Source organism: Amblyomma americanum, chromosome 1 (assembly GCF_052857255.1).
Source record: "Amblyomma americanum isolate KBUSLIRL-KWMA chromosome 1, ASM5285725v1, whole genome shotgun sequence".
NCBI lineage: Eukaryota > Metazoa > Arthropoda > Arachnida > Ixodida > Ixodidae > Amblyomma > Amblyomma americanum.
The window spans coordinates 273,033,330-273,046,273 of NC_135497.1; the positions used below are offsets into that span (position 1 = coordinate 273,033,330).

The following is a 12,944-nucleotide window of genomic DNA, read 5'->3' on the forward strand; positions in this document are numbered from 1 at the left end:
TTTTACTCTGCTTCCCGCGCTACCAATGATGCCCAACCCATGTCCCCCTGATGTACCCAAACTGCTTCATTTGTGGCTTTGCAGCATGAAGGAGGCAAAGAATGCTTTGCAGTAAGCGCCTAACACTAATCTGCCAACAGCTGTTCGAATTATTTCTGGCCCTTATTGAACTTCGTCCCTTAGGTACAAAACTTCATTCCCAAAAGTAAGCCCTAGGACCATTATTCCTCTCAAAATACCTCTTAGGGTGCCTAGATGCTAGATCACCCAAACGATAACGCAGGGTTGTTAGTTGTAACGGAGGCAAAAGATATCCACACAGCTTGTCGAAGAGACTGAGACCCCCTGACACCAGTAGATGGCAACACAGGCCGGTCGGCTGACCAGGTCCGCGTTTTTTGAAGCACTTCTGATCACAGACGAAGCCAAACTTCGGACACACAGGGCAAGTACTGACAGAATTTGTTAATACAGCGCTGGTGCTTTATTCTACAAAATGGGCAAAAAAAGTGCTCTCCGCATCAGATATGGGTGTGACCAGGAAATTCCCGATGCTGAATAAGTTATCAAAATAGGCTCTCAAAACACGATCTCTGCAGAAACAAGTCGCTTGCATATGCGAAGAAATTGCAAATAAAAAAAAGCTGTTGGGGCAGACACACAAATCTTGATCGTCACACGTTGCCCAAGCACATATGCAGATCAAGGTCCATGTAAAATCAAAAGCAGCCATCAGCAAGCGCAAGTTTATGATGACGTAAAACGGAACAGTGCATGACACTTTTCACTTCCACCACGCCCCAAGTATTTGCAAATTTCATTCCATTTGCTTTATCTGACCTTATGGCAAAATGATGTACAGAAAGGTAGATGTAGCAAATACTGATAACCTTGGCCTCTGTTTCTCCCCTTTTTAATGCAGAACAATACATGTAGTGAAGCTTTACAACAACTTGCTTGGTTACCTTTTACACAACTGTATGTAACCATACACCAGAGAAAATTAGTTAAACTCTCGCACAGTAAGGCAGAATATGTTGCCATATTTTACATGACCAAGTATATAGCTCTCCAAAATACTTAAGATGCATGTGGTGGATAAAAAGTTGCAAGCTCAGCAGTGCTGCACTGATGATAGTGACTCGAGTGGCAACTTCACATAGAGTAGCCCAAATATTTCGGGGATGCACACTTTTTGTATATTTTTTGGTCAGTAATGTCCCTGAAAATCTCCTAGTCTATCCCAGTGTGATGCCCTATGTGAGGATTGCACCATCCAGTGATGAGTGAACTCCACTGCCGTGTCACATTCCTTACACTGATGGGTGGATGACCGGCATAATGTGACAGCGTTTGCCTAGCACAAGGCAGACACAGTATGGGATATCTGCTGCCAACAGGACTCATTTAATTTTTCAAATGAGTGCAGACATCTTCCAGCCTGATGCTAAGCTTTTTTCCATAGGTTAATGACACTCAGAGCCTGTGACAAACTACTGTTTGCAGGGACCCAGTGGTACCTCTTGTGTTTCTCCTCAGAAGTCAGTGTCACTGAAAGCCAGACACGATGCCAATATGCATGCAGCAGCACCTAGTATCAAATCTGCAGCTACCTGCCTACAAAGTGCACACTGTACACAAGCCACTACTGGCACAATGCCTGCCTATACTATGTAAGAATTGGGTTGTAGGCAGACATGGCAGTCATTAAATTATTGTAATTAAATTTTCTTTGTAATTTGTAATGTGATTCATTACTTTTCTGGGGTGGTAATTTAATTTAGTAATCTAATGAATTACTTTGGGGCAGAAATTTCATGGCAAAGGTAACTAATTACTAGCAAAATTACTTTTGCTGAGTATTCGTGCTCCTCCTTGTATCGGCCATGCTCTGACCTTGCGTTTGCGGAGCTGAGCGTCTACAAAGCAAAAAAACGTGCGGCTAGCAATAGCCAGCACTCTAGCGAAGCAGCACATGCGGACAAGAAGCGATGTGCGCACGGGCATCAGCACCGCCTTGGTGAAGAGTCTATAGGGCTGCTACGCATCTTCCAGCACTGCGTACAGTCGCACACACAGATGAACCGCAGGGCCACCAGGAGAGCTCCACGACCATGGCATGCCGTATTACATCATCCCACAGATGCAGTGCGAGTGCCTGAGCGAGTACTTCACTCCAGACAGCTTCATATATACGGCAACGTCACTGCACTGACAAGAAGTCTCAGCTGATATCTAACAAACGTGGTTGTGAGTTTTTGGGTAAACTAGCTCCTGAGGCTGGATATGAAGCCCTATCTAACTCAAGGGCAACACAAGCAACAGCGTCACTGCGACATGCTATTTATTCCCGTCAACATGACTCCAGAACGAGTCAGTTGAACAGCAGAATTGGTAGCTTGTCTGCGCCCAGGCTTCATTTCCAGGATGATGAGCATAAACAAGCAGTCAACGTCAGAAAAGCGGCTGTTCAATGAACTTGGGTTACCATTCTTCAAAGAGGAGCAAAATTTCCGACGCCCATTTTGAAGCTCACTGGCAGTGCAAACAAAGAAATCTGAAAATTTTATAGGAACTATGACCAATGTGCAGCTTTTTATGCATTGAAACTAAAAAGTAATTTAAATGTAATTTTCAGTTACTTTTGGGAAGTAATTGTAATGTCATAACTTTTTGAGAGCAGTAATTTGTAATATAATTTAATTTATGCACTTTCTAGGAAATCAATTAGTAATGTAATTTAATTACTTTTCAAAAGTAATTTTGCCATGTATGGTTGTAGGAGCACCATACCATCAGCCGAGAGGAGTCCACTGCACAAAGGCCTCTCCCAATGATCTTCGATAACTCCTGGTTTGCAACAGATGTTGTTCTAGCAATTTTCTTTCCTTACTTCATCAATCGATTCAACTCTCAGCTGCTGCTGATTGCGCTTTCTTTACCTTGGTGTCTGCTCTAACACTAACAGACCACTACATGCCCTCCACATGTCCATTTCTAATTTCAGCTGAAATATCGTCCCAACTGACATTTGCTCTCTTCTCTAATCCATGCAGCTTTCTTTGTCTCTTATTAATGGAGCACTGCACTGTTCTTAGCACGAGTTCAAACCAGTTTGTTAGCCTTCAAGTTCCAGCCCTGCATGAGAGTACTGGCAAAATACATTGCTTGTGTACTTCCCTTTTTGGGAATATGTGTAAGCTATAGCTTATAACTTCAGAGTGGAAGCAAAATGAGCTCCATCCCATTCTTACTCATCACCTAACTTCTCTTTCATGATATGAGTCTACCCTCATTACTTTGCCTAGATTAACTTTTTCACAACTTCCAGTACCTCATTACCTACCGCAACTGTTCCTTCTTTTTGAAACTGTTCAAAATTACTTTGGTTCAATGCAGGCGAATTTTTGGGCCTGCTAATGCATTATGCATGTCTAGCCTTTTGATGCAATTCATCTCCTGAGTTGCTTACCATAACATCATTGGTAAATCGGACACTACTGCATATACCCCACTGGTCCTTACACCTGACTCTTTCCGTTTTAATGCTTTGGCTACTTCATGTAGAGATGCAGCAGATAACATTAGAGATATTGTATCTTCCTATCAAGACCCCCTTCAACTGGCATTTTGTATCCTCTCATGTAGTTCTAGGGTCGCCAAGTAGTATCAAAATCTCTTGCAAATTTACATGTGCTTTCTCAACGACTCAGTTGGACAATGCCTACATGAAAGCTGTTGTTTTCACAGTCTTCTCAGTGTATGAAAGTCATGTGAAGGGGCACGTTGCATTCTCTGTAGCCATCTGTAATATAACTGATGGCATGAATTGCGATTTATTGTCATGTACCCTGTCTGAAAACCTTCCTGCTTCCTGGCTTGGTTAAAGCTTAGATTTGACCTGATTTTATTAGCAATTTCCTTGGTAACTGTCTCATGCATGCTGAACAATCTGCTAATATGCAGAGGAAGCTTCATTCATGTGGTAGGCCCTGCAGTGGAAACAACAGGCAATGAGCCATGGTTTTGCCACCTACTCTTTCTTATTGCTATTATTCTTCACCTTATCAGTGCAGGATAAAAAAGGGAAGCATCTATAAGACCCCTTGCAGGTGTGAACCATTCTTATATAATTATTTATTTATTTTACCCTCAAGTCCAGGGGCATTACAGAGGGGAGTGGATGAATGAGATAAATACAATACAGAAAAGAAAACGCGAAGCAAACAAATTAATGATCGACATATACATTGCTGGCAATTGATACAATTATAATCCCAGCAAAAAGGAAGAATGTGCTTGCCAAAGAAATTTTTGAAATTTTGCATGAAGGTTTTTGCTTAAAGGTGCAATAAAGAGGAATCTGAAATCGTCTCTTTACAGCAGGAACTCAATCTACACTCTCTTGGAATTCTTAGAAACTTCAAATTATTGTCCTGTGCTGCCGATTTCCCTATCAAATTGAATTAAAACGTCCCGGCTCCCGCCTAGTTCTTTTCTTTAACTCACCTCCAAGAAGAAGAAGAGCCAGTCATGTGGCCCTTTCACTTTGCTTCATTTTGTTTTTTAGGTTTCCGCGAATAGTTTCAGTTGTAGACTACATAGCTGCAAATCATTCCCACAGAAATAAAAATATGCGTGGACTCTGCTTTTGCCAATTGCTACGTACCACTCCGCCGATGGCAGAGCTGCAAACCACCATGCGGCTGGCTGAAAGGCACTCCACACATTGGTTGACTGCTCTTTTCGGAGGTGAGCTAAAAAAAAAAAAGCGGGAGCTGGGATGTTTCGTTTCATTTAATAGGGAAATCAGCTCAGAGTGTGCAGGTGGAGTTCCTGCAGTAAAAAGACGAGCTCAGAATCCTCTTTAGTGCACCTTTAAAGTTTTGCATCAAGATTTTTTTATTTTTTTTTACAGATGCATTTTGCATTTTTCGCATGCTTAATGCTGAAAGGGTGCCATTGAATTAAGTGCAAAGAGCACAACGCCGCTACACTTTCTTTTTTCCCAGTGTATGCGCTGAATGCATTTAACCCTACATACCCTCAGTAGGGTATGTAGAGTTAAATGCCCAGTGCCTTTACATGCAATGAAGCAAGTTATGTAAAATTCAGCCACCAAAGCCTCGGAGACTTTTAGAAGCTGAATGCATGAATCAAAGATGAATGCAGAAAGCCCACAAAAACATCCTGGAAAAGTTAAAAGCAACAACATACAAGCACACAAGAGAAGACACACACAGATGCTATGTGTCTTTTCTTCATGTGTTTGTTTTAAAAATAAGCCAGCATTACCAAAAGGAAGTTTTTATAAGTCCACAAAAAATTATAGGCAAATGCTCGCATTTTCGACCAGACTCACCTGGTAACTAATGCGTGCAGGTTCCCACACAGGTGTGGCATGCTGCATTCATGCAAAAAACGTCGGGGTACATGTGCAGTCTTTGTCAAAAAACTTCGGGACACTGTTAATGTGCCAGAAGCAGCTGTGCTCAGTTATTGGGGTGCTGCAGCTGCTGGCGCATGGTGCCACTCGCTTGTGCCGAGGATAAAGAGGGCGAGGGAAGCGTGCCCCTCACTCTCGGGCGTCCCTTAATAACAGCACCCATGAAAACCTAGTGAGGCATTTGTTCTGCCTGCTGCGTGCGTGTTTTATGGCCATATTCAGACACCTAGCCTTTGCATTCACCTGATAAGGTTTCATATTTTCTGTGTGTTCCTGTTAGCAATGAAGACACAAGGATAAATGTAACCTTAACTTGTCTAAGTGCAGTACTCACTGTTCTTTTAAAAGACAACCAGAAGCTGCAATTTTGATTACAAAGGCTCCCTTCGGAAAGAGCCAGCAATCATCATTCTAATACATTATATTTCAATGTACATAGACCACACTTCTCCACTAGGAACTGGCTGTGTACTTGTGCAGGGGTGTTGCGCTTCTTTTAATAAATCCACAGTACAGTAAAATTGTGGAAACGTTTGGGAATTAGAGGACATTCAGAGGGGTTGTAACTGTTGGCCTGAGTAGCCAACAGCTACGACCCTGCCCTCCCCACTTTGGAAAGTGCCCACTGTGTGGCCTGTTATGATGACCTGAACAATATAGTCTTACTTCCGTTAGTGCCCACTTCCAAGCACACATGATCAAGGCGAAAGTGGGTCATGTCCTCACTGGGCGCCATGGTATAACGTGAAAGTCATTACCCATAAGTCAGAATTGCATAAAGGCCACAGCCATGAGATGATCACATGGTTGATTACAGATTACATGGTGACCACGGCTACAAGATGAACACATGCCTGTTGGTGAGGTAATCAACATTAAATTTTTTCATCCCGATCTTTACAAAAAAAAAGTATACCAAAGTAAACAAGCCACTATGAATAAGCACAGAATGCAAACACGAAAATGTAAGGAAAAAATGCCCCAATTTTCTATGCTGCATCATGTTGCACGAACATTCACGGCTGCTCAATAATCACTCGAACGTCAGGTAACATAGCCCTGGCCACCGCATTTACTCGCACTGAGCGCCTTGGCGCGGCGGCCGTAAATCATGCATGCAGCGGGCAGAACGAATGCCCTACAGTACTACTACTGGAACTACGCGGGGGGGAGGATACACTACATTTCTGCCACCCTTTTGCGGGGGCACTGCTTGCATAATACCTAACTAGGTTTTCATGGGCGCTGTTATCAAGGGACGCCCGAGAGCAAGGACCATACTTCCCTCGCCGTCTTTATTCTCGGCGCAAGCGAGCGGCGGCACGCAGCCGCTCCTGGCCCATTCACAGCGGCCTGAAGTTTTTACAAAAAGACAGTATACGGGCGACCAAAAGAAATGCGAACAGCGCGGCGCCTACGTGTTCCGCTGTTCGCATTTATTTTTATTGCGACAGTATAATGGTATGAGGATCCATAGCGCACACAACTGAGGGGACACAACTCGAGCGCTAATTGTTAGCCCGAACCCTCACCCTTCTAAGTATAATGGTAGTTAAGATTAAGTTTTCATGGGTGAAAACGCTTTACTTGGGCGAAATAGAATAATAGATGCACCTTAACAGCTTTATAGCTTGACGTGCACTTACGTTCACATTTTGTATGCCGATCTTCTTCAGTATCCTGTCTGCCTGAAAGGTAAGAAGAAATAGCCTCAGCGATATAAATCTGTGCTTTCCCAAGGTTCAACTAGGAAGGTCACGATTTTAGTCTATAAACTTACAAGGATCCATGCTCATGGTAGACCATTGTGAACTAGTATTAAGGTATGAAGCGCTGAGTTCGACTAGACGGTTAGCTTTGGGAGCACATGGCAATACACCAAATCAGGGGGTACAGGGGGATATGGGATGGGCGTCTTTCGAGAGCAGAGAGGCTAGCAGTAAGATAGCATTTGAGGAACGATTGAGAAGGATGGAGGAAAAGCGGTGGGCTAGGAAAGTTTTCAGATACCTGTATATAAAGAATGTTGACACGAAATGGAGAAAGCGAACTAGAAAATTGACAAGCAAATATCTGGACAGCAGTAAGGGGGCAAATCAGCATTTATCGGTTAAGAAAAAGGTTAAAGGAACAGAGAGAGCGTTGTGGAAAACAGGGATGCTGACGAAATCGGCACTGGAAACATACCGGACCTTTAAACAGGAAATTGTCAAAGAAAATATCTATGATAATTGTAGGGGAAGTTCTTTGCTGTTTGAGGCCAGGACTGGAGTTTTGCGGACTAAGACGTATAGAGTCAGGTACCAGGAGATAGACACTTTGTGCATTGCGTGCGGAGAGGAGGAGGAAACGGCTGAACACTTGATACTTTTCTGTAAAGGGCTTCACCCTACAGTGGAAGGAAGCGGGGCTGACTTACCCAAGGCATTGGGGTTTAGGGATAGTGAAGGGAAAGTGGATTTTAAGAGGTTAGAAGTAACCAAGCGAAGGTTATCTGATTGGTGGCTAAAAGCAAGACAGGAGTAAAATTTCACAAGACATGGCTAGGTGGCTTGAGCCACCGCCCGATGTAAAGGGTTCAGCCGTATCCATCCATCCATCCATCCGGTTCACGCCTGTATACAAAGGCTGTACTCATGCTGAGACGAAATTGATTTTAATGCAGGCTGATAATACTAAAAACTGCGCCAACATAATGGATGCCACAACAAGAAAGAAAAGTCAGTGAAAGCCCGCGCTGTAAGAATTAACGCGTGAAGAGCAAGAAAGTCGAAATGACGTGTGTACCGCCGTGGAACGACAGCAGCATTGCTGTGCAAGAGCACTGCTCCCTTTCAAACGTTTTAAAGGCAATGACACGAAAATATTTTCGTACAAACACGCCAAACACTCTTTGCAACATACGACACCGTTTCCTTAAATGCGAGAACCGCACCGATTCCTCAGTAAGCGCTCTTCCTCATCGATGATCAGATTGCATGACACCTTGCAAGAGTACGCTCCGCTTACCCTTTTCTTGGACTCAATCTTCTGCTTTCGCGTCGGATCTATAGCGTTTACCATCCATTTTATGCCGAAATATGTTAGGGCACCAAATAGGGACAATCGAAATACAAGTCCAGTAATTTCACCGCGTGTGAGAGACATCCGCACACCTTCGCTCGCCATCTTGAGCTGAAAGCACAGGTAAGGTGGCTAGATTGGCACAGGCCAGCGCCCGCCAGCGCCTATGGCATAGCCTATGGCTATGGCCACTATGGCCTAAGGATGGATGGATACGGCTGAACCTTTCACATCGGGCGGTGGCTCAAGCCACCTAGCCATGTCTTGTGAAATTTTACTCCTGTCTTGCTTTTAGCCACCAATCAGATAACCTTCGCTTGGTTACTTCTAACCTCTTAAAATCCACTTTCCCTTCACTATCCCTAAACCCCAATGCCTTGGGTAAGTCAGCCCCGCTGCTTTCCACTGTAGGGTGAAGCCCTTTACAGAAAAGTATCAAGTGTTCAGCCGTTTCCTCCTCCTCTCCGCACGCAATGCACAAAGTGTCTATCTCCTGGTACCTGACTCTATACGTCTTAGTCCGCAAAACTCCAGTCCTGGCCTCAAACAGCAAAGAACTCCCCCTACAATTATCATAGATATTTTTTTGACAATTTCCTGTTTAAAGGTCCGGTATGTTTCTAGTGCCGATTTCGTCAGCATCCCTGTTTTCCACAAAGCTCTCTCTGTTCCTTTAACCTTTTTCTTAACCGATAATTGCTGATTTGCCCCCTTACTGCTGTCCAGATATTTGCTTGTCAATGTTCTAGTTCGCTTTCTCCATTTCGTGTCAACATTCTTTATATACAGGTATCTGAAAACTTTCCTAGCCCACCGCTTTTCCTCCATCCTTCTCAATCGTTCCTCAAATGCTATCTTACTGCTAGCCTCTCTGCTCTCGAAAGACGCCCATCCCATATCACCCTGTACCCCCTGATTTGGTGTATTGCCATGTGCTCCCAAAGCTAACCTCCCTACTCCCCGTTGCCTAATTTCCAGCCTTGCTTGAACATCTGGCCTCATACACAGGACCGCATTACCGAAGGTCAGGCTTGGGACCATCACCCCTTTCCAGATCCCTCTTACCACCTCATACCTATTGTAATTCCACAGTGCCCTATTTTTCATGACAGCTGCATTCCTACTTTCTTTATTCATTACATATTTTTCATGCTCTGTCAGATACTCAACACTGTTATTTATCCACACCCCAAGATACTTGTACTCATTCACTGCTTTTAGCACGAACTCCTGTATTCTATGCTCGCCGCCCTCTTCATTAGATATTATGACTGCAGATTTTTCCTTACTATACTTGAAGCCTAATCTATCTCCCTCTGTACTGCATATGTCTAACAACTTCTGCCTTGTTGTCAGCCATTATCACTATATCGTCCGCGTATATTAGTCCCGGTAATGTCTGTTTAATCAATTCCCCTTGCTTGAAAAAAGATAGGTTGAAGCCTAGTCCGCTCCCCTCTAGCTTGGCCTCCAAACCTTGCAGGTACAACGTGAACAACAAAGGGGACAGAGGACATCCTTGTCTAAGCCCCCGCTGTATCTCTACAGCCCCTGATACATTTTTTTCCCATTTTATGAGCACTCTGTTACCTCTCTCTCTCTATATATATATCTTTTAAAAGATTAATTACTCCACTTTCCACATCCAATGTGCCCAGTATGTCCCACAAATGCTCCTGAGTAACGTTGTCATAGGCTCCCCTAATATCCAGAAATGCTAGCCATAAGGGCCTATGTTCCTTTTCCGCAATTTCTATACACTGTGTCAATGAAAATAGATTGTCCTCCAACCTCCTTTGTTTCCGGAACCCATTCTGTAGCTCGCCTAACACCCCTCGTTCTCCACCCAAGCCTGCAGAGCAGGGTAAAGCTACAACAGCGCCACAATGTCCTCAGTGTCGACAAAAAAGTTGAAGTTTACATTAGCACCCTGTTATTAAAAAGCAGCAGTAAAATTAATTGTCTGCCAATCAACTTCTTATGCGAACAATTTTTAGAGGGAATAAAATTTGTTGCAATTATTTGAGCACCTGGACCATCACTGCGTAACATGCTGTGCACTGAGCACGACTGGCGCTGTCCCGCCAAATCTTCGCTTTGGTAATGCCGGTGCATTGGCGGGTGAATTTAACCTCGCTTTTCTTGTTAGTTCGTTCCTTAGCTCGTAAACGTTTGCAATATGTCGGGCGGCCACTACCCAGTGCAACAACAAAGCGGATGGAACCGTATCAGGTGAGCAACTTCGATTGTTCACAAATGCTGTTTAGCGCCTTCTCCGCTTGAATAACTAGCGAGTTCAAAGAAGTTGTTTTCTTGGGGAGGAAACAGCTTCGTTGCACTCTGGCATTTCTGCGTTACATAAAGATTACGCAGCAATATATCAATATTTGTAGCAAAAAAAAAAAGGCCGCAATTCTTGAACGTGTTTGCACAAAAAATGAGTTGCAGCTTGTACCGCTTTAAAAAAAAAAAAAAAATGTTATTCCTTCTAGGCCACGTTCGCGTTGGTAGCAGGGTGTTATGGTTTAGTCTGCCGAAACTATACCGCCTAGACGTTCCGTCTGTTCCGTATCTTCGCGGCGCTGTTTTTGAAATTATCGTAGGCAGTGTACCGCGTGCATAAGTTTCGCCAGCACAGTACAGCTGCGTATAATCCGTCTGGTGACTATTTGCCATTTATCATTGCCGTGCATTTATAATTTGCGCTTTCGCCCCAGGTGAACGGATGCGGGATGTAACGTAGAAGGCACTGATGCCCGTCTCGTGCCCACTCAGGATAATCGATAGTTGGGCTCGCTGTTTTTCCTGTTGCGTTATCGCGTCGGTTAATACCCCTGTCACACTAGCAAATTTAATGTCATTCGGATCGAATGGCGTTCGCGCCTAATGCCATTAGTCTGCTGCTACACGGGAACATTTAATGTCATTAGGTTCGAATGACATTCGCTGTCGAATGAGTTGCCACCTATCATGGTGGGCAGGTTGTGGTTATAGCACAAGGTCACGTGACATTTCACAGTGCCCTCTCATTGGTAATGTGAGCCTGATGTCATCAGAGAATTGGCCAATCGGGGAATTTCGTTACGGAGAGCCAGAAATTTTTGTGAGACTACAGCCGAAATGCTATCGCATTACTATTATTTTGAATGTTGTCCGAGGAGTCGCTCAGCATTTCCACTCATATCAAGTGACTTCAAGAGGCACTTATGCAAAATACTGTTGCGTCACTGAACCCAGCGGTTCTCGGAGCAACCAATGCTTGCCAGCCTCACATAAACGCACTGAAAAATAAAACCTGCTGATCCCTGAATATACTCAAGGTACAGTCATGAAAGCATTGAGGTGCCGATATGACATGTCTTTTAGAAATTTACCGCTCTGTAGTATGCTCTATCTTGGCGAGACCAACGTACCTTAAACGGTTGGATCCAGTACATAATTTAGGTCTGCGTCTTTCCATTGGTGTGTACAGGATGTCACCCATAAACAGTCTTTATGTAGAAACTGGCAAACCGTCACTTACAGAAGAGCCATGCTCACATGCTCGTACATTCTAAAAATCCATTTGCTGCGGAAACATCTATGTTACCCCGTAGCTACAAAATGCCCATCTAGAACACTCTTTAACCACAAACCGCAAGCTACCAGGCCACTGCTGTTGCAATTTGAAGAGATGTGCCAGAATCTTTGTGTACTAAACACATTACCTGGCATTGCGCAAAGGCAAGATCCACTGCCTCCATTGTACAATATTCCTGCAATCTGCGATTTCGCTCTTACACAGTTCTGTAAAAAATGAACTCCACAGCAGCATATAATACAAGAATTTCTTGCACTTGAGGAAAAGTACAGTACTTTCACAGCCTTTTATATAGATGGTTCAAAAACAGATGTTTACGTTGGAAGCGCAATAGTGCAAGGAAATTGGAATGAAATCGTAAGGCTTCCACAGTGTGCATCCATCTTCACTGCTGAATGTTGCGCCATCTGTGTAGCAGTCGAAAAAATAGTAAACGGTTCAGTGATGCGATTGCTGCGCCAATTGTGCTGAACTGTGCCAAAAGGCAAAGCCTGCTGCATGCTGCTACAGTATGACAAAATACGAGTAATCTGCGCCAAGCATGCCAAAACTCCATATTTACTTAAAAACAAAATTCTCGGGCGTAGCGTGGTATTTTTCGTGAACATATGCATGCTACATATCATGCTGGCCAGGCCCGTTGTCACCCCATGGACTAAAAACAGACATGCGAAATAGGCCTGCAGCATGCAAGGGTTTACTCTGGTCATCCCGTGGTGTGGAGGGCATGCTGAAAATGTGCATTACAAAAACATTTAACAACAGCGCCGGTCACGACTTCCACGTTCTTGCTCGGCTGAAGTGGGGAAATGGCACGCTACCTCAATGTTCTCAGTTGGCGTTGATTTTGGGGTT

The 12,944-nt window shown here is 43.9% G+C and overlaps 2 protein-coding genes across 5 annotated transcripts in view; one reads left to right on the forward strand and one right to left on the reverse strand.

Moving 5' to 3' along the window:
* Positions 1–8,714, reverse strand: part of LOC144115096 (outer mitochondrial transmembrane helix translocase-like) — a 34,399-nt gene extending 25,685 nt beyond the window's left edge. Inside the window, exons 1-3 of one of the 2 annotated variants that reach the window (XM_077649255.1) lie at positions 8,456–8,714; positions 7,093–7,134; positions 5,363–5,404 (exon numbers count right to left, since the gene is read on the reverse strand). In XM_077649255.1, coding sequence (XP_077505381.1) covers positions 5,363–5,404; positions 7,093–7,134; positions 8,456–8,614 — 243 coding nt within the window. In that variant the 5' untranslated portion in view covers positions 8,615–8,714. The remainder of the gene's footprint in view (positions 1–5,362; positions 5,405–7,092; positions 7,135–8,455) is intronic. The other variant, XM_077649256.1, reaches the window with a different exon arrangement.
* Positions 8,715–8,743: 29 nt separating this feature from the next.
* The window catches only part of LOC144115095 (uncharacterized), a 50,048-nt gene continuing 45,847 nt past the window's right edge, over positions 8,744–12,944 (forward strand). Inside the window, exon 1 of one of the 3 annotated variants that reach the window (XM_077649253.1) lies at positions 8,744–10,741. In XM_077649253.1, the coding sequence (XP_077505379.1) occupies positions 10,689–10,741 (53 nt within the window). In that variant the 5' untranslated portion in view covers positions 8,744–10,688. The remainder of the gene's footprint in view (positions 10,742–12,944) is intronic. The other 2 variants (XR_013311243.1, XM_077649254.1) reach the window with 2 other exon arrangements.